The 21,183-nt window shown below is 43.2% G+C and overlaps 1 protein-coding gene across 2 annotated transcripts in view; it reads left to right on the forward strand.

Moving 5' to 3' along the window:
- Window positions 1-12,213, forward strand: part of LOC119329053 (BEACH domain-containing protein B-like) — a 29,573-nt gene extending 17,360 nt beyond the window's left edge. The window contains exons 21-40 of one of the 2 annotated variants that reach the window (XM_037602040.1): window positions 47-235; window positions 1,731-1,974; window positions 2,083-2,286; window positions 2,355-2,576; window positions 2,668-2,844; window positions 2,928-3,040; window positions 4,402-4,845; window positions 4,916-5,126; window positions 5,416-5,637; window positions 6,105-6,560; window positions 6,636-6,926; window positions 7,004-7,456; window positions 7,540-7,586; window positions 7,687-7,780; window positions 7,988-8,194; window positions 8,688-8,813; window positions 8,896-9,267; window positions 9,356-9,587; window positions 10,476-11,240; window positions 11,720-12,213. In XM_037602040.1, the coding sequence (XP_037457937.1) occupies window positions 47-235; window positions 1,731-1,974; window positions 2,083-2,286; window positions 2,355-2,576; window positions 2,668-2,844; window positions 2,928-3,040; window positions 4,402-4,845; window positions 4,916-5,126; window positions 5,416-5,637; window positions 6,105-6,560; window positions 6,636-6,926; window positions 7,004-7,456; window positions 7,540-7,586; window positions 7,687-7,780; window positions 7,988-8,194; window positions 8,688-8,813; window positions 8,896-9,267; window positions 9,356-9,587; window positions 10,476-11,173 (5,002 nt within the window). In that variant the 3' untranslated portion in view covers window positions 11,174-11,240; window positions 11,720-12,213. The remainder of the gene's footprint in view (window positions 1-46; window positions 236-1,730; window positions 1,975-2,082; window positions 2,287-2,354; window positions 2,577-2,667; window positions 2,845-2,927; window positions 3,041-4,401; window positions 4,846-4,915; window positions 5,127-5,415; window positions 5,638-6,104; window positions 6,561-6,635; window positions 6,927-7,003; window positions 7,457-7,539; window positions 7,587-7,686; window positions 7,781-7,987; window positions 8,195-8,687; window positions 8,814-8,895; window positions 9,268-9,355; window positions 9,588-10,475; window positions 11,241-11,719) is intronic. The other variant, XM_037602041.1, reaches the window with a different exon arrangement.
- Window positions 12,214-21,183: the final 8,970 nt, after the last annotated feature.

Consider the following 21,183-nt stretch of genomic DNA (forward strand, 5'->3'; position numbering starts at 1 on the left):
CTTTGATTTCTTATGTAGATATCTTATAGTTGTACTTATTTCACAGGCTCAAAATTTCTCCAGCTGATATAGGAGCTCTTATATCATTTGTTGAGAGGAGCCAAGACATAGCATGCATCGAGGACATACTGAATATGATCCTTCGCGCTCTTTCACATGATTCAGTTTTGTCATCTTTCTTGGAACACGTAAATGTCCTTGGTGGCTGTTGCATTTTCTTAAATCTTCTTAATAGGTAATATATTTTCATTGATCACTATCCAGAGCTAATTTCTTTATGTACATTAGTTTGTGCTAACTAATACACAACATATAAATCGAGATGTTGCTTATCACGCAAATCAGACCTGATGGTACTTCACCATGGTTAAAAATTTAGTTGCTTGCTTGTGTAAAGTAATTGGATGCTTGATAAACCACAAAACAACACAGAAAATTTCCAGAGATTGTGATTTTCTTTGACTCAGTTATTTGGTTGTGATGATTTCCCTCAAGGAATTTTGCAAATTACGAAAAATGAACAACAAAATGGACCACATGAATATTGGAGCAGATTGAATGGTGAGGATAGTGGTTGTGTAACATTCATGCACCATTATAAGGCTCTAGAGCTCATTTTCTGCCTATCTCAGCATCTTGAACCATATAGAAGGGCCTAGCTGAACATGGTGTGTCATGACTGTCACTGATGCCCCTGAATTCTTTATTGTCGATGCTCTGCATGTGTGCTATCACTACTGTATTCTGACCTGCTTCCTGCAGTATTGAATGACTCATGTTTCAGAAATGTCTGTCCATTTGGTCAGAAAAAAAGGGAGTTCGCTTTACCACAATTTCAGTTCACTGATGTGTAATTTATTCAGCGACACCCACATTTTCCATGTACAAGTTTTTGTAGCATAGACATCCATCTCCATGTTTTAGTCTTCAACCGCGAACTCTAGAAAAGACTGACTTTCAACCCTGAACTAGGAAATTGCTTAGTTACAACCCTGAACTAGGAGAACAGTTCAATTTACCTCTCGCTTGGTCTGGCAGGTGGTTTTGGTTGAGATTTGTGCCACACGTGTGTTTTAAATGATGTGGCATTGGCATCTATGTGAACAATTTTTCTCCCTTGACCTCTTTGTCATTCTTAAAAATTCTTAATAGTGAGTCCAAGGTTCAGTGACAGAACTCATTAAATGGAACAGGGTGTGATGTTCCCTACATATAGACTGATTCATTTTGGGGAAGAAGAAAGAGAGAGGTAAAGAGGATGTCAATCTCTTCTTGGACCCGCATAGACTTGTCTACTGGGTCCACATCAGATTTAAACCACTTCAAATTAGGTCGAGAGGGTAAAGTAAACTATTTTCATAGTTCATGGTCGTAATATAGATGCTTCCGTAGTTCGTTCTTGTTAATTGGATTTGTGCCAAAGTTCTGGGCTGAAAACTAGAGTTTTGTTTGCAAGAACCTTTTTGTTTCTGCGGTGATCTGTTTACCTTCCATCTTCTGTGCATTGCATCACTGGATTTTGTATGTTACTACAAAAAACATGATTGTGAGAACCCATAATATCTAGGTATGTCATACTCCCTCCGTCCCAAAATAAGAGACTCGACTTTGTACTAACTTTAGTACAAAGTTAGTATAAAGTCGAGTCACTTATTTTGGGAGTGAGGGAGTACTTGTTTAACGTAGGTAGTATGTTTCTTTTGGTATATCTGACTTGGTTCATTTCTCAGGGAATTTGAGCCAATCAGATTGTTGGGGCTTCAGCTCCTTGGAAAGCTTTTGGTCGGGATTCCATCAGAGAAGAAAGGAGCAATATTATTTACCTTACCCACAGGAAAATCTAGAAAAGAAATGATATCAGCACCTCAATTGTTTTTCCATGTAATATCTGAACGGCTCTTGAGATTTCCACCCTCAGATAATTCTAGTGCAACTTTTTTCGATGTTCTTTTGGGTAGAACCAGTCCAAAACAGGTCATAATGACAGTTTTGTGTCATGTTACTGTTTCATTTTATTATTTTACCATAACTTTTGGTAATTAACTGAAACTGCAAATGTGGTCTGCTGTTTTCCCTGTATAGGTCCTACAAGAACATTCTCAGTCTGATCCATCAAAAGATACAAATTCCAACGCTTCAAGCTTGGATCAATTTTTCCTTCCTCGGATTTTGGTTTGCATCTTCAATTATATGCAGTCTTGTCAAGATTCTTCAGCTCGCATGAGAATCTTAACTAAGCTTCTTGGTTTACTCTGTTCAAACCCCACGAACATCGAGGCATTAATGGTACTGATTATTTTCTTAGCTCTATATAAATTACTCACTACGTGTTAATCCTGGGATGATTTTATCAGGAGCATGGTTGGAACTCTTGGCTTGAGACATCGACAAATCTGGATGTAATTAAGGAGTACAAACCAGCTCCTAAAGCTGAACTGGACAATGTGGAGATCAACGAACTAATTCTTGTGAGGAAGTTGTACTCGTTGGTCCTTTCATACTACCTGAGCTCTGTAAAAGGTGGCTGGCACCAGCTTGAAGATACAGTTCATTTTTTCCTTCTGAAATTTGACCAGGTTTGGTGTTATCTCCTTTTATATGAACAGCTTGGTACCATATATCTTTTGTCCGATTCTGATGACATTACTTGGATTAATGAATCTGCAGGGACAACTATCAAGTTCTTATTTGCTGCGGGACATACTCGATGATATAGTTGGGAGCCTGCTTCAGACATCTTCGGAAGAAAATATTTTCCTTTCACAGCCTGGCTGTGATAATGTCTTACATCTTTTGAAGCTTATCCAGGAGTTGCTTGTCAATCAAATAGGAATTAAACTCTTGGTAAACTTTGAAGCATACTTCTATGAAACAGAAAATAATTTATTCTATACACACATTTCAATACTGTTCTTTTTCATTTACAGTTTCCATCTCCTAGCACTACAGACGAATCTTCATCCGATGACAAATGGAAATTAGATATTAAGCTTACAGTAAATGAAATTTTAGATGCTGAGACCAATGGCCAGTGCAGAAGGTACTAGTTCTTTCCCTATGTTTTCCTGCATAAAATGCTTTGTTACTATTGCTAAATATGCGAGTCTTGTGTAGCTAGATGTGGAGTACTGCTTATACCTGCATTCTCACTCCTTGTATTGTTGTACATGCATTTGCTTTACCTGTCCATTTTACCCCTTTTCATTCCGAGGTGCATATTGCAGTATTGTGCCAGGAGCCCAGGTTACGGTCAGGGTTACCACCATTTGACCACTGGTTGCCAGCCCTGTTGTGTTTCTACTGTCCCCGCCCTAGGCGACGTATCTCCACTCCTTTCCCAGTGCATCCACTCCTTGCACAGATGCCTCAGCCGTACCCTGTTGTGGCTGCACTGCTTCAGGCCTCCACACTACTTGCGGTAAAGCAAGGCACACCAAAGAGGGATCACAAGAATGGCCGTCCTCCGAATGGCTCTGATGGCATACACTAGGTGATCGAACCCAGGTGCTGAGATAGGTGCTAAGGCAGCAAAGGCGAGGGAGCAAAGGACCGAGCATCAAACCCATTCGCTGAGGTACCATTGCCTGACCTAAACAAGCCATGCGTCTTATGTCAGGCAGTCAGATCATCAAGATCACCATGGCATTGTTTCAGGATCGATACACAGGGCTTTCTGTGTCATGTTAGGGTTTCCTCCCGCCTGCAGAATTAACACTGGATTACCTTTTATATCAATGTTTTCTTTGGTGGCCTTGTAAGATATTCTCTTATCCTGTAATGAGTGCCTCTTCAACAGAAAGCATCTAAGTTTCATCAGCCTGTTTAAAGGGCAGCCCGGTGCACGTAGCTCCCGCTTGCAAAGGGTCCGGGGAAGGGTCTGATCACTTTGGGTCTATAGTACGCAGCCTTTCCCTACATTTCTGCAAGAGGCTGTTTCCAGGACTCGAACCCGTGACCTCATGGTCATGGTCACAAGGCAACAGCTTTACCGCTGCGCCAAGGCTCCCCTTCTTTCATCAGCTTGTTTGGACACGACAAATCGGAGGCGACAGCTTGTGCTGCTTGCCAACAGCATTTATTCTTTTGGGTGTGTCTAGGGTTTTCTGGTCTTAGGCTTGTATACAGACCCACTGTTTTTCTATCTATGCATCGAGAGGCCAAGCTTTGGTGTTATCTCCAAGGAAAAATAAAGCTGCATTTACATCAATGAGCTCAGACCGGTAGTTAAACAATTTAATATTTATATTCGAGTCATACACAACCTGAAGCTGATATGTTAAACTGCTATTATTCCCAAGCTGAACAATGCCTTTCCATAGATTTTGATTTGTTTCGGATTTGTTAAATTTCTAAACTTGAGGAGCTGCACATCGATATTCTAACGAAGATATCAATTATCAGTTTTCCTTGGAGCTCGTGCCAATTTGCTGCTGGGGATGAAGTAAGTGATGATTGGTGGAGCTTCTTTGACAAGGTATGGAGTATTATATGTAATTTGAATGGGAAAGGACCAAGCAAATTGATCCCGAAGAGTCCCCAAAATGTTGTAGCCCCGTCCCTGGGGCAAAGGGCACGTGGATTGGTCGAGTCTCTGAACGTCCCTGGTGCAGAAATGGCGGCTGTTGTTGTATCCAGTGGTATTGCAAAAATGAATATATTTGCTGACAGAGCAACGATATTGAGGGAAGAGATATTCCCGAGAATTTTCTTTCACCTTGTTATTCTGTACCTCTGCAAAGCTGGATTGGAAAATGCATCCAAGTGTGTTCTGCAGTTCATGTCATTGCTTCCCTTGCTCATTGCAGACGATGACCAAAGCAAAAACAAGCTGCATTTTCTAATATGGTATGCTGAATACATCGAGCTTTGTTATAAGCTTGTGTAAAATATTATTCTAACTCCTTTCTTGGTACAGGTCTTTACTCGTTGTGCGATCTCAGTATGGGCAACTTGATGATGGTGCACGCTTCCATGTTTTATCACACTTGATTCTCGAAACTATCATATATGGCAAGGCCATGCTTGTTACTAATATCTTGGGCAGAGATGATTCTATTGAAGTCAACAGCAATAAAGAGGCTGGGTTCATTCTTAGTTTTATACAGAAGGATCGTGTTCTTGCCACGGTTTGTTCCTTGGTCCTTATGTTTATATTTGTTCAGAACCTTTTGTTGCCGTCTTAGAAATTTGTAGCAGTTCATTGAGTAGGACATGTTTCAAGCGGCACAACTTCAACTAATGGTGTTGACTGCATGCTGTATGGCTGTTTGTCTTTTCCTTTTCATTTTATTAGCATGGTGGGCCGGGAAGGGGGATGAACCGTTCTTTATATGTTTATTCTTTTTTTGGATGTACGAACGATGTTAGAACACATATTTGTTTCTAAGTGGTGACAAAGTCATATTTGTTTTTCAGGCTGCTTACGAGGTTAAGCATATGCATGCTGTTCAGGCTGATCGCTTAAGGAATCTACAAAAACTAAACTCTAAACTTAACGAGCGTTTTACTAAAGAGACACAACTGGTGCAGATCGTTGATGATCAGATACATCTCTCCATCAGTTCTGCACTTTCCTCAGATGACAGTAGAAAAGCAGCTTTTCAACTTGCTTTTGATGAGGATCAGCAAATTGTTGCAGTAAGTGAAATACTGCCAAATTTCCAATGCCTTTTTGAGTTTTGGAAGACATATACTACCTCCGTTCGGAAGTAAGTGACGTGGTTTTAGTTCAAATTTGAACTAAAACCACGTCACTTATTTCTGAGCGGAGGGAGTAGTTATTAAGTTTCATGCACAAACCAGTAGAGCCAACTGTCCAAACTGATGTTTCAATTTTTTTTCCAAACTGATAGAGAAGGTTGGTCAATCCAAACCCTCTCTGACGTATGGCTCAATTAGGTCTAAACGTGAACAGAAAGAGGGCAAGCAATTTTTTGTTTAAATTGTGAAGCCGACACTTGAACCCAAGGCCTCTTGACTTCGATACCATCTTAAGTTCCACGCACCAACCAGTAGAACTAAAAGTCCGACCTGATGGAGATGGTTGGGCAATTCATATATACTTCAAAAATAGTCATATAGTAATTATTTGCCTCTTGCATCAGGATAAGTGGATACATATTTTCCGTGCTCTGATTGATGAGAGGGGACCATGGTCTGCAAACCCTTTTCCGAATGATGCTCTGACTCACTGGAAACTTGACAAAACAGAAGATAAATGGCGGCGGAGGTTCAAGCTCAAGCGGAATTACATGTTTGATGAACGTCTTTGCCAACCTTCATCCTCTAGGAATGAAATTACAGAGCCATTTTTTGACCAACCTTCTTTTAGCACCAAAGTTCCTGAGAAAATGAAGCGATTCCTTCTGAAAGGCGTGCGAGGAATCACAGATGATAGTGGTTATGGACTATTTGAGGACACTAATGATACAAGTGAATCTTCCCACAGTCCTTCAGAGAACCAAAACCAGAATAATGCTGCAGATTCCTCAGATCATCGCACTACTGTTCAGAATAAGAAAGACACATCATCTACTAATGGAGATAGTGATTATACCAAGGTAAAAAAAGTTAGCATAAAATTTACCTGAAGGTACTGGACAGATGTTGATTGCTGTTTGCTTTCTATTTTCCAGGTGCTATGTTCAGTTCATTGTGTTCTTGTAACCCCAAAGAGAAAACTGGCAGGGCAGTTAAATATCACACGAACTGTTCTACATTTTTCTTTTGATTTTTTGGTTGAAGGGACTGGAGGATCATCTGTTTTCAGCAAATTCAAAGATAAGAAAGATTCTGATAGGAAGAACGAGCTGGGCTGTGCGGAGAGACTTTATGGTTGTCGAGACAGTTTGATTAGAATCAATGGCGGCTTGATGCAAAACCAATCTAATAAAATCAAACATCACAGGAGGTGGAATATAGCGAAGGTATGTGCACCCCTCTCTCTGTCACTCTATTTTTCTTGCTCACTCTTTTCATCTTCTTTCTTCCGTGTTTGTTTCAGATAAAAGGAGTTCACTGGATACGCTACCTACTACAGTATACTGCAATGGAGATATTCTTTGATGATTCAAATGCACCTATATTTTTAAACTTCTCCTCCCAAAAGGATGTTAAAAGGGCCGGGTCTCTCTTAGTTTCCCTCAGGAATGATGCCTTGTTTCCTAAAGGAAGTATTAAAGACAAAAATAGTGTCATTTCATTTGTTGACAGGCGAGTTGCACTTGAAATAGCTGAGAATGCCAAGGAAAGATGGAAAAGGAGGGAAATCAGTAATTTTGAGTATCTAATGATTCTTAATACCCTTGCTGGACGATCTTACAATGATTTAACTCAGTACCCTATATTTCCATGGGTTCTGGCTGATTATGCCTCAGAAAATGTAGATTTCAACAAGTCATCTACTTTTAGGGATCTCTCAAAGCCGGTTGGTGCTTTGGACGAGAAACGATTTAAGGTCTGGTAACTGTTGAGTACTTATTTTCATGAACTAGGTTAGCATCCCTTATGAGAACCTCATAAACAATGTGCTATTGTCAGGATCTTGAAGATAGATATCTTAATTTCTGTGATCCTGATATACCGAGGTTAGATCTTGACTCTTAAAAACAGTTCCTTTGGTTTCCCTTTTGTTGTTGTTTGAGTTCACATCAATTGTACTAAGAACCGTGAATCTTTTTGCTGCAGTTTTTATTATGGATCTCACTACTCTAGCATGGGAATCGTTCTTCATTACCTTCTCAGGCTCGAACCTTTTACAACCCTGCATCGTAGCCTTCAGGTTGTTAATGTGCTTGTCATAGAATATTTCTCACCATATATTTTTCAAAACTGAGCATTGTGTTCTCTTATCACAATGTCATTCATCTTCTGTTGATACTTAATACAGCACTTGTCATGCCACATTTTCACCATAATTCATAAAGCAGTAGCTTTAATATGTGATAATTGTTCAGCATTTGTGCCTGTCTGACACTTCCTTGTACAGGGTGGCAAGTTTGACCATGCAGATCGTCTTTTCCAGAGCATTGACGGCGCTTACAGAAACAGCTTATCAAATTCAAGTGATGTCAAAGAGCTTATTCCTGAATTCTTCTATATGCCTGAGTTTCTTGAAAATTCAAATTCATATCATCTTGGTATTAAGCAGGATGGTGAACCTTTAGGTGATGTTGCTCTCCCTCCATGGGCGAAGGTAATGGATACTTCTTTTTGTCAGTTATCTATATGATTTTCATATTTGTTATCTTGATGAATTACTTGTCCACTAGGATAGCTTTATTTTTATTCTAATGACAATTAGTTTGGTCTTTTGTAATATTCACATGCTGTGTAATGTACCATCTCAGTTATGAGATTTGAGAGTTGAGCCAGCTTTCTAAATAAAAGATGGATTTTCTTATGTGGAAGCTGCTAGACTAGTCTTCCCTAGAAAATGTCTTTTTGATTTGACCATCACTACTAACAAGATCAACTCCATAAACTTGTAATGTTGCAAAGAGCAATTTGTTGAATAATTATGTCAGTTCATGTTCTGATGTTCATGTAGCTCTCTATTTAGCATGCTTGTTATAAGTGAGAGTCTACTGGTTTGCACGCGCATCTTCAATTTCTTTGGTGTTCAACCGCATCCTATTTTAGTAATTTGGTACTTTTCCTGATATAATTTACTTCATTCAAACATTTAGGGTTCTCCAGAAGAATTCATTCACATCAACAGAGAAGCACTTGAAAGTGAATATGTGAGCTCTAATCTCCATCACTGGATTGATCTCATATTTGGGTACAAGCAGCGGGGACAGCCTGCCGTTGAGGTGCAATTAGGTTATTTTTGCCAGCGTCTTTGAAACTCTAGCAATGGAATATTATTTGATCTATATATTTTACCTTTTATAGGCAGCAAACATATTTTACTATGTGACATACGAAGGCGCAGTTGATCTGGAAAACATGGATGACATGTTACAGAAATATGCTATTGAGGATCAGATTGCGAATTTTGGACAGACACCTATCCAGATTTTTCGTGTGAAACATCCAAGAAGAGGGCCTCCTATCCCAATTGCCCATCCACTGTATTTTGCACCACAGTCAATAACATTAACTTCAAGTGTTTCTAGCACAATCAGCCATATGTCGGCTGTACTATTTATTGGCTTGTTGGATAACACAATTATACTGATGAATGAGGGACTCATATTATCAGTGAAGCTGTGGTTGACAACACGGATGCAGTTAGGTGGAAATTTCACCTTTTCTGGACCACAGGTTTCTCCTGACTACAACACCATAAAATGATATAAATATTGACATGTTAGTATATACTTTTGTTGGTAACACTTATTTATTTTTGTAGGAAAATTTCTTTGGGGTTGGTTCAGATGTTATCTCCCCTCGTAAAATTGGCACTTTCCTGGCTGAGAACGTCAAATTTGGAAGACAGCTCTTAGCAACTATGCAAATTAACAGCGACAAGTATTTGATTTTATGTGGAAATTGGGAAAACAGTTTCCAGATAATTTCTCTCAGTGATGGAAGAATTGTGCAGAGCATCAGGCAGCATAAGGATGTTGTTGGCTGTGTTGCAGGTACAGACATTTTAACGGGTTTATGTTATCCATTTTATTTTCAAGTTTCCAGATTATTTTGGAGTCCGTAGCTCTCGCTTTGACCAAGATATGGGTACCCAAGCCGGTCCTAGGAGTGTGGAGATTAAACAACTCGACTTCCTTACCCCCAGGGCACTAGCCTACTTCTGTAGTTCCCTAGCTGGAATTGTAACAGAATTTGCAATCATTTGCTCATGCACACCCAAATATGGGCCGTTTTATATTAGAAGAACACAAACATGTCACAAAAGGTTACAAGGGTTAACCGGCAAAACCAGAAAGAACCAAAATAACTATAGTAAACAGCCAAAGAAGAAGCCTAAAAGCTACTCCCTCCGTCCCATAATATAAACATTGTTGTAATAACATCTTATATTATGAGACGGAGGGAATAAGAAAGAAGAAGACCAAAACCCTACTGCAACCACTACAGGTCTGGAGGCTCTGCATGCAAGAACTCGCAATCCTAAAAAAATATGCCTCGTGTGCTAACAAATCTTGCTCTTGCGCCCCTCGAAATAAGCCATGTTCTCCGTCTCTCTCGATTGCATTTCCACAATGGATGTGAAGTAGTTTGTGGTGAGGAATAAAGTCTGTTGACCACTTCATATCCTTGTTTCATGCATGTTGGATAGTAAAACGGAGCAGCAAATTTTAAATTAATGATCTGGTTATCTCATTTTATTAGGCATTTTCTGGGTCCTTGTGTGACCATTCGATTGTTTGTTTTCTGTCTTTTGTACGTTGACTGGATTTTTAAAATGTAAATGGTTCTTGTCGTTCCATATTGCTTCTTATGAAATTTCTCGTCCTAGTTGTCATTGTTCTTGTTTCCCCTTTTCATTGTTAGAAACTTTTGTGATGCAGTTTCATCCGATGGAAATGTGGTTGCAACTGGAAGTTATGACACAACTGTTATGGTCTGGCATGCGTTTCGAGGCAGACCAAGTGAGAGAAAAATGAGGACTGCAAATTTTGAAATTTCAGAAAATGATCATATTATAATGGAAAGGCCTGTTCATATCTTGTGCGGTCATGATGACATCATAACATGTTTATTTGTTAGCACAGAACTGGACATTGTTGTCAGTGGATCGAAAGATGGAACTTGTATTTTCCATACACTGCGTGAAGGGAGATATGTCAGATCCATTCGGCATCCATCTGGCTTTGGTTTATCAAAGTTGGTGGCAACAAGGCATGGAAGGGTGGTACTGTATTCTGAAATTGACCTATCCTTGCACATGCATTCTATCAATGGAAAACATATTGCTTCGGCAACGTCCATTGGACGTCTCAATTGCATGGAACTTAGTTGTTGTGGAGAGTTCATGGCTTGTGCTGGTGAGCATGGGCAAATAGTTCTGTGTTCTATGCATTCTCTTGATATTGTTTGGAAGTATGCTGGAGCTGGGAAGGCAATCACTTCTCTAGCTATGACCCCTGAGGAGTGCTTCATAGCAGGAACCAAGGACGGTAGCTTGCTTGTATTTTCAGTAGAAACTGCTCTAATTCGACGAGGGAGCATGCCACAAACAAGTGTAAAGCCTTCGGGAGCTGGTTGAGTTGTGGTAACTTGTAGCGAGAGAAATCCACTCACAAGAACCCTTGCTCGGAAGTTTGAAGCACAAGGTACACCAAGTTTGAATTGATAAGTCTTTTCTCATGCTCGTTTCACTCAATTGCCCTATATCATTTTTGTCTTTATTTTTCTCATGATTTTAAGTATGATGTGTATTTTACACCATCTCTTTATATTTTAGTACTTCCTTCTATTTTCATCTCTTAAACCAGCAAAACGAACTGAACCTTGAGTTACCCCGGCTTAGTACTGCTTATAAGTTATAATGCATACGGAAAGTGTACCACAGCTAGGAAATAATGTCTCATTTAGCTATCCTAAGATTTCTCCAGCCATGACTGTTAGATTGTGTTAATCTCAGGTTTAGTTCTAAGGGTTTTCGTCAATTTTCAGTAGTTCAGTACTTCTGACTGCTATTTGAACTGCCAAGTTCAGAAGTTAACATTTGGAAGTGTTAGCTTTAGCTCAACTATGCGCAGAATTCGTCATGAAAGTATTGACTGCTGAATTCTGTTGGTACTCTCTGCAGGTTATTAGCAGAAAAATACACCAGTTCTCACGCTCATGCATAATGTACATAACGTGGAGCGAGATTCAGAGAACAAGGATTCTCAAGATGCTGTGCTGACGACGATCCATGAGCAACCAAGCTGACAGTAGTGAAAACTAACATGCATGAGGAACACCGACTAGCGGAGTACCAAATTGATTTTCAGGGTAGACAATAGCAATTGACATCCATCTTACAGCGGTACGGCACACTGCCACTCTTATTGTTGTGTAGTGGAGGGGTGGTGCCAGGGTTAGCCTAGCCCCAGCATGATTTGCCTGTATGTATTAGACGTCAGTGCTCTGTAATCACCAAACTCCTCACTGTGGTAGAGAGGGTATTCTACGTTCCTAGCAATCTGGAAAGTGTACAAATCATCTAAGACCAGCAGTTCTCATGGTTCTTGAAACTTCTAGAACATATTATTGATGTCAGCCTTTAAAAAAACGATACTGAAACTTGAAAGGTGCTCTTGAACAGTGTCTAGATCGATTCTTCAGAAAAAAATAATTAGATTCCTCAAAATAAAAAAGATTCCAGAAAAAAAAAGTGTCTAGATCAGAATCCTTTTTCACTATTGCATTAGTTCTTATGAGATCTTCAAAACCGGGTCCCAATTGTATTCGTCTCAGCCACATTCTTCTACTGCATTTTGCACTAGTGTATGCACTGCAAATTTTGTGTTTTTATAGAAATTTGTATTCTGTTTCTACACTAATGTGTACTACATTTATGGACAGTAGGTACTACTACGATGGTCTATAGCACTTTTGCAAGAGTTTCCTTTTGAGTTGTCTTCCATGTGGATGTGTAAGAAAATTGTGTGTGAACTATAATACTATAAAAATATTGGGAAATGATTCTAATCACCCAAGAACTTTAAAAAGAAGCCAGCTCCACCTCCACATTCTCCCTTTCCGTCTACCAATCCAAGACCTTGCTCGCTCCCTCTCCCTCTTCCCTCTCCACCTAGATCCTTGCCGGCCAGGTTCACGATGAACCAACCAAGCCTTGTGCTTGTGGTGCTGGAGAAGGTTGTTGCCGCCGGCGTCGAGGAAGGAGAAACTCTCGGTACTTGGGGGCGGGAGGAGCAGGCGAGGGTGCTCGTACACTGGGCCAAGAGGTCTCGAGAGGTGGAGGAGGCTGCCGCCAGAGGGGAGGATCCGTCGCTCCTGAAGGCTGAAGCCGCTCGATCAGACGTCGATCATGGCGGGGCTGGCATCGGACGTGAAACTAAAACGTGATGGCGAGCATACCTCCATCTCCTCTCCAGGTTCTTGCAAGATCTAGCGATTAACTAGGCTAGGCTACCGGCTCGTGGAATTATCTATTGCGAATTGTGTTGTCGCAGATTTACTTCATCTTGTTTTCCTCTGTTTGCAATATCGTTGTAGAACAATTATGTTGTACTCCTACTTTCTTTTTGTATCATGGATCTGATGAAGATCGCCCCGGAAACTGGTCAGAAATCTTGCCCAATTTATTGTTGTTCCCGTGCCTAACTAGTTTTGTGAGTGTGATGTGTGGCCCTCTGGGTGACTAGATGCTGATTACGCTCGTAAATGACTTCATTTTATTTCGATTGATGCATCATATCCAGACGAAAACTTTTCTTGTAGATGCACACGGGTACCCAACGCAGTTACTCAAAATCTAACCAATAGATCTACCGATGGGGCACACGCATATCATGCCTTTCCTTTTCCTTTTCCTTTTTTTGTTAAAAAATGGATGAACCTGTCTATGTTGAATTCTAGATGGGCATGAGACACTTTGGACCTGACTCGAATGACCAAGTAAGCATACTTCGGTCCCCCAAAAACTTGCACCGACGAATTGCGCCTTCGATCATTTTCCCGTGCATTTTTTTGAGGAAAACTATTGCCGCTTTATTTAATCGTATGCGTTCGGAATCTCATCCGAAATTACATCAAGAACACAGTCCGGGGGAATCCCGAACCAAACCTTACAAAGTTCATCACCGACACCGACTCTCGCTAACCTATGCGCGGCAACATTAGCAGACCGGCGAACCCAAGTAACTTTAAAATCGGAAAACGAATTGAGCAGAGACTTGATCTCTTGTATCCACGGCCCAGCACTCGACAGCTCCTTCTGATGGCTAGTTAGCATCCGTACCACTCGCTGGGAGTCAAGCTCGACGTGTACCTTGTCTGCATTAATTTCCTTCGCCACCTCAAGAGCTCTCTTGCAGGACAGAATCTCCACCGATTCAGGATCGTCAACGCCCCTGAAACAATGACAGAGCCCCGCCGGGAATGCCCCGTCTTGGTCTCGGATCACCGCTCCACCTCCTCCGCTCCATCAGAGTTGACCTTTAGCCACCCACCATCCGGCGGTCGCCATTTCTGCTTGGGCTGCACCATTGTCGGGCGAGGGTCACGCACGTGAGCATCCTGCCAATCCCTCATGTGGGAAGCTACCGTCTCCATGATTTCATGTGGTGATGATATCATTCTTCCATCCCTCGCCTCGTTACGTGCCAACCAGAGCCCGTACGTCGCTTGAATCATGGCCGCCTTATCCTCATCCGATGCTTCTGCAAGCCACCCGAGCAGCCAGCTCGCTAATGCACTCTGAGAGTCGATTGGACTCGGTGGGGTCGCCACCGAAACTCCCTTTTCTGAATGCAAAAGCTGCCAAAACCGTGCAGAGTGTTGACACGACCAAAAACGGTGCAGCACCGTCTCCTCCCGTCCACACGCTACACAAAAAACACCGGGTTTAATCCTCCGACGGTGCAGCTCAGCCCCCACAGCGAGGCCATTACAAATCAGTCTCCACATGTGTATCTTAGCCTTGGCCGGAGCAGAAGTATCCCATAGAGCCAAGTATCCCTTATGTTTCATCACAAAACTTGAACCTTCCGGCCGTCCAGAATTCGCATTGTTCAGTGTCATATGCAAGTGATATGCAGAACGGACAGCAAAGTCGCCATTTTTTGTGAAATTCCAAGCCAGGTAGTCTTCCGTACCAGGGCCCCCAATGGCGATCTGCTTGATATCGTTCACGTCATCTTCAGAGAACATGTCTTGCAATTTGTTTATATCCCATCTTCTGCCATCCGCAGTTAGGAGGTGAGCAACTTTGGCCATACCCGGAACAAAAACCTGCCCCAAAGGGCGCATACTTCCTGCTCTAGGGATCCAATTCGCATGATGTATATTCACTGAAGTACTATCCCCAATGCGCCATATAAGTCCCTCGCGCAGTAGATCTCTCCCATGTAAGATGCTTCGAAAGGTATACGAAGCAGACGAGGTCGCAGTTGCCGTCAGGATTGAGTCGTTGCTAAAGTATCGTGCCTTTAGCACTCTAGCACACAAAGAAGATGGGACCTGCAGAATCCTCCACGCTTGCTTCGCCAGCAGTGCTTGATTGAAAGCCTCGGGGTCTCTAAAACCCATTCCACCATCCCGCTTTGATGTACACATTTTCCGCCAAGAAATCCAGTGTACCTTACGCTCACCATTTGTTGCCGCCCACCAGAATTTTGAAGAGATCGAGGTCAGGTTCCGGCACATCTTCTTCGTAAGCTGAAAACAACTCATGGTGTGGTTGGGTACTACTTGTAATCCAGACTTGATCAATACTTCCCGCGCTGCTTTTGACAGCCCTTGGCCCTTCCATCCACCGACTTTACCTTTCGAGCTTTCTGTCACATATTTGAAGGTACCCTCCTTGGACCGTCCAACCAGTGTTGGCAGTCCTAAGTACCGTTCGCTCAAAGCTTCAGACTGGACACCCAATGCATCTTTGAGCTCATTCTTGTCCTCTTCCTGAAAACCTCTCCCAAAGAAAATAGAGGACTTTTGTAAATTAACTCGTTGGCCCGATGCCTCCTCATATCTCACCAGAATATCTTTCAACATAACCATATTATCATGTGATCCTTCAAGGAAAACCATACCATCATCCGCAAACAAAAGATGTGTAACTTGGGGGCCAGTGCTCCCAAACGACACTCCTTTGATGCTACCCTCTCCTTGTGCTTTTTTGAGAAGAGCGGAGAAACCTTCAACACAGAAGAGAAAAAGGTATGGCGATAAGGGTCACCCTGTCTAAGTCCACGGGAAGGTGAAAAACCCCTAGATAAACCACCATTGAGCTTCACACAAAAGGTGGCCGACTGTACACAACGCATGATCATATTAATCCAGTCCTGTGCAAGCCCAAAGTGTTCCAACATCCGCTGGAGGAAAGCCCATTCAACTCTATCATATGCTTTCATCATGTCTAACTTCACAGCACAGAGCGGCTTCTTCCTCTTCCTCTTCCGAATCGCATGGACACACTCATAAGCCACCAGGACGTTGTCCGTAATCAGACGTCCCGGAACAAATGCACTCTGCTCCTCAGAAATAAGAATAGGCAGGATCACTTTCAGTCTATTAGCTAGAACTTTTGTCGCAATCTTGTATAGAACATTACAAAGGCTAATAGGCGTGAACTGTGCGAGGAGTTCTGGCGAGTTGCATTTTGGTATCATCACAATGACTGTTGCGTTAAAAGCATCTGGCGCCCCCACCCCATGCAGAAAATCCTTAACCCCCCGACAGACATCATCTCGGACTAACGACCAGTATCGTTGATAGAAAAGGGCTGGTAGCCCATCCGGCCCCGGCGCTTTCGTAGGGCCCATCTGAAAAAGTGCCTTCTCAATCTCCTCGTCTGAAATTGGCGCCAACAGTGACCCATTCATCTCAGGAGTGACTAGCTGAGCAATGTTCTGTAAAACAACATCAACACCCTGGGAACCATCCGACGTAAAGAGATTTTCATAAAAATTGGCAGCCATGTTGCGCATATCCTCATCAACCCGACACACAGAGCCATCGTCTCGTCTTAAAGCTTTCACCGTATTTTTCCTCTTCCGATGGGACGCCCTATTCTGAAAATCGTGTGTTCTGGTCACCTGCCCGTACCCAATCCACCCTAGATCGCTGCTTATACAGTATTTCCTCTGGCATAAATTTCCCTTAGCTGTTCCTCTAGCTCCCGGACCTCCAGTGAGAATCCAGTGGTAAGAGCTCGTTGTTTTGCATCCAGTAGCTGTACCTTGAGCAATTTTATTTGTCGCCGAATTGAGCCAAAGACCTCCCGAGCCCATCTTTGCATGGACCCCGTCATAGCAGCCAGCCTATTCCAAACCGCACCAAGCCCCTGTTCTCCAGTGCTCGCCGCTTCCCAAGCTTGCGTGACCATCTCATCGTACTTTTCGTGGCGAGTCCAGGCCTCCTCGTAACGAAAAGGTCTGTCCGCTCCCCTGCCTAGCTGCGGAGCCGTCTCCATCACATGCACCAGGAGAGCTTGGTGGTCCGACTCCTCCGCCAATATATGCTCGACCATCGTCTCCGGGAAGATGGACAAAAACCTACCATTGCATGTAGCCCGATCAAGCCGAACCTGAATATTATCTTGACCATCCCGCTTGTTATCCCATGTAAAAGGGTAGCCCGAGAATCCGAGATCCGCCAAGCTGCAGTCGGCGAGGCAGTCTCTAAAGTCTTCAATCTGCGAGAAACTCCTTGGGTTACCCCCATGCTGGTCCGTTTGAAACAGAGCCTCATTAAAATCACCCAAACAAATCCATGGGAGATCATCTTGTGCCCTCAGATATCGTATCACATCCCATGATTTCTTTCTTAGTTTTGTCTGTGGTTCTCCGTAAAATCCAGTGATCCTACAGAGTTTCCCCTCACATTCAACCTCCGCATCAATGTAATATTGGCACCAAGGCCTCACTTTGACTTGAACATGATCCCGCCACCAGAGGGCTAGGCCACCGCTCCGGCCAACACAATCGACCGCCACTCCATTTGAGAACCCCAGACTCCATTTGAGTATGTCCATAGCCCTTGATTTCTTTTTCGTTTCACTTAAGAAAACCATCGCTGGGTTGTGGGACCGTACCAGGTCACGTAATTCGCCGACTGTCGAGTCCAACCCCAAGCCTCGACAGTTCCAGGCCACAAGATTCATGGCGTCCGGCGGCCCAGCCTGGCAGGGTCCGCCGCTTCATCGTGTTGCTCAGAGATACGATCAAACACATAAGAGGTTTTTTGCCTCGTCTCGCGAATGAAGATATCATTACCAACCTGCCTGTCCACGTCTCCCTTAACCAGTGTAGAAGTTATAACTGCGCGCCAGACATACACGAGACGTGCCTATGAGCTGATCCGCAACAGTGCAAATGTTCATATTGCTTCATGCTCTTTTTGCTTTAAAATGTTTGAACTTTGAATTTGTGATCTAGACAAAATCTCAGTCCAACATGTTCAGTATAGGTATTTAGGGCAAATGACGTGCCGAGCACGAAATCATCTTATTTTTCCCAAACCGACTCTCTGGTTCTACCTGCCACAAGCGCACGAGGGACCATGCGCGGGAACGCGCCTACATGGAACTCAGTGGTTGGGGAACATCCACGTGGGCAAGCGCAACAAGTCTTTTTTTCAACATTTAGTTTTTCTATGTAAATCTTCCAATAACTATGGAAGTTGAACAAATATAGAATTTGAAATTCTGAGAGCTCAAAAAAATTCTGAAAGTTGAACTTTGCTTACAAGTCCTTGCACTCACCCAACCTACCTAGGAAAGAATGGCTAGCACACAAATCGCCCCTACTTATAACCCAAGTCTTAGATTCGCCATTCCTAGCTAAAATAACACAAATCCCCACATAATTTCCACATATTTCCCAGTGCAAAGCTGGAAATGGAACCTCCACCTTTTTTTGCTAGATAGATGGATTTAATTTTTCAGATACACAGACCACCATTATCCTAGCTCTCTTCACACACCACCTCCACCAGAATGCCTTAGTCTCTCGTAGGTGATGCAAGATGGAGTCAAACTTAGCTTGTGTAGCCCGCTATAACCTTGACGACTATCGATGAGATTGTTTCTCTTCTATCTTTGTTGCAGGGTGTTGCCGATCCCGTAGGGCTAGGCTCTAGAACACTGTGTTGATTGATCATGCTTCACCATGCAGAGCGCCTACACCAACATCTCCTGCCAGTTATCACAATACAAGTTGCACATAATTTGGAGTACCCACGTTGGCAACAAGGTCAAAAGTTAGGATAGTTGTTACCCTTTGAAAGGCTAAGCACCAAAGAATGTTGATCTTAAGACCTGTCCACGCTGCATCTATGTTGTACTTGATGTTTCGTTAATTAAAGAAGGGAACATTTTCCTGTTAATATCATGCGATATGGTTGGATGATCAAAAGGGCCCTAGATTTGATGTCACTTGTCATATTGAGGTGGACTATTCCTTCAGCGAGAGAAGACAAAATAACCTCACCTATTGCAACACACCTGTGGTGACTTCGTATATATTGGAAGGAAATGGATGGTGATCGAGCGAACCTTTGGCCGATGCTACGATGGCCGCCCGACATGCTATCAAGGGGTGTTGCAACCTCTGGCCGGCAAAGCTGAAACGGCAGCTCGTTGGAGCACCAAAAGTGGAGTAGCGGAGCTGCAGACAGCCGACGGCGCTGAGATGAGGGAGAGATGTGCGCGAGCCCCGGCGTGGCGTGCTCGGCAGCGGGGTACTAGATGTGAATGATCGAACGGGTAGGACGAGATTAGCATCCGAAGAAAGAGTTTTGCTCTTCTAGTGAAGGTACATGCAACAAAATAAACCAGAGATAGCATTAGAAGTCGTGCATTCACGCTCGCACCAAGAGGTGCTCTAGCTAGGAAATTAACCCGTGCTCTCTCCTCTCTCTATATATGTGGTCCTCATGCACATTCATACACGCCTATACTCCATTAAGGCATGCGATTTGGCCATTGCCAGCTTGCCAAAACAAGCCGATACGGTGGTGGCGACAGTGAGCGATCGTATCACAGGCTGCACACTGTTTTCTCCCACCAACCCCAGGACCTTCCAGAGTTCTATAAAAGCCGGCTCCATCCTCACATTCTCCCTCACTCGACGTCCACCAATCCCCGACCTCACATCGCTCTTCCTCTCTCCCTCCTCTCCATCCAGATACTTGCTGAGTTCACGATGGAGTTCCTGACAGCCACCGAGGTGCTGGACAAGGCTGCCGCTCTCGCCGCCGACGCCCTCGGCTTGGATGGAGAAGCTCGCGGTGCTTGGGGGTACGAGGAGAAGGCGAGAGCGATCGAACGCTGGTACAAGATGTGTTCGGAGGCGGAGAAGGCCGCTGCCGGGGGGGGAAAGCCCTCGTCGCTCCTGAGCTCGCTGGATCGGTTCCTCGCGCAGATGAGACCGCATCAGACGTCAATCACGTCGGCGGCATGAAACGCGACGGCGGGGATCCCTCCATCTGCGCGGCCCTGCAAGCCAAGATCTAGAGATTAGCCGCTCCTGGAATTCTCTATTGCGAACTGTGTGCTGTCGCAGATTTGATTAGTTCGTCGCCTTGTTTTCCTTTTCTTCAAGTATCTTCCCGGGTTTATCTTAGCTCGTTTAATTTTCTGCAGTTCCAGTTTCGTTGTAGCGCAACTATCGTGTACTCTCTTTTTGTATCGTGGATCCGATGAAGATCCACACCCAGGAATTTGTCAGAAATTTTGCCAGTAGTGTTGTTTGTTGTTTCTCAATCCCGTGCTTAATTAGTTATGTGCTTCTCTTGTGGCCCCTGGGAGACTAGATGTTAATTAGTCTCGTAAATGACATCTTTTTCCGGCCGGGAGGAAGGAAGAACAACTCTTGTAGATGGCCGCCGCCATGGGCAGTCCCTGTCGATCGTGACTTTGTGAGGTCGCTGCAGAGGTTCTTGACGCAGAGGAGATCGGACCAGATGTCCAACCTGACGGCCGGGATTCCTCACTAGGCTAGTCGTTCCTGGAGAACTCAATAAATATAGTTTGGTTGTAGCGCAAGTGCAACTACTTTTCGTGTACTTCCTTTTTCTACTTTCTTCTTCCGGTTTACAGGCTCATCGTAAAATTCTCGCCAACCAGTTTTTTTGTTCATTGTTTTTTTTTTGTTTATCTTAAAATCCTCGCCAACCCGGTTTAGAGTATCATGGGTCCAATGAAGGTTGATCCGGAAATTGCTCGGAAATTCTGCCATTGTAGTTGTTGCTCCCGTGCTTAATTAGTTTTTGTGTGTGTATTGTGGCCCTGTGTGTATAAGTACATCTTAATTAGGCTCGTAAATGCCTTACTTTTTTATTTTCAAGATGCATCTAGCTAGATGAAATATTTGGGTTTTAGGGGACGAATGAAATGTTCTTGTGGATACCTCCAGGTCCTTGCAAGATCTAGCGATTAACTAAGCTAGGCTATCCACTCTTGGAATTATCTATAGCGAATTGTGCTTTCGTAGATTTAATTAGTACTGCATCTTGTTTTCCTCTTCATCTTGTACTTTCTTTTTGTCTTGTGATTCCGATGATGATCAATCGGAAATTGGTCAGAAATCTTGCCATTTTGTC

This window comes from Triticum dicoccoides, chromosome 7A (assembly GCF_002162155.2).
Source record: "Triticum dicoccoides isolate Atlit2015 ecotype Zavitan chromosome 7A, WEW_v2.0, whole genome shotgun sequence".
In the NCBI taxonomy this organism is placed as follows: domain Eukaryota; kingdom Viridiplantae; phylum Streptophyta; class Magnoliopsida; order Poales; family Poaceae; genus Triticum; species Triticum dicoccoides.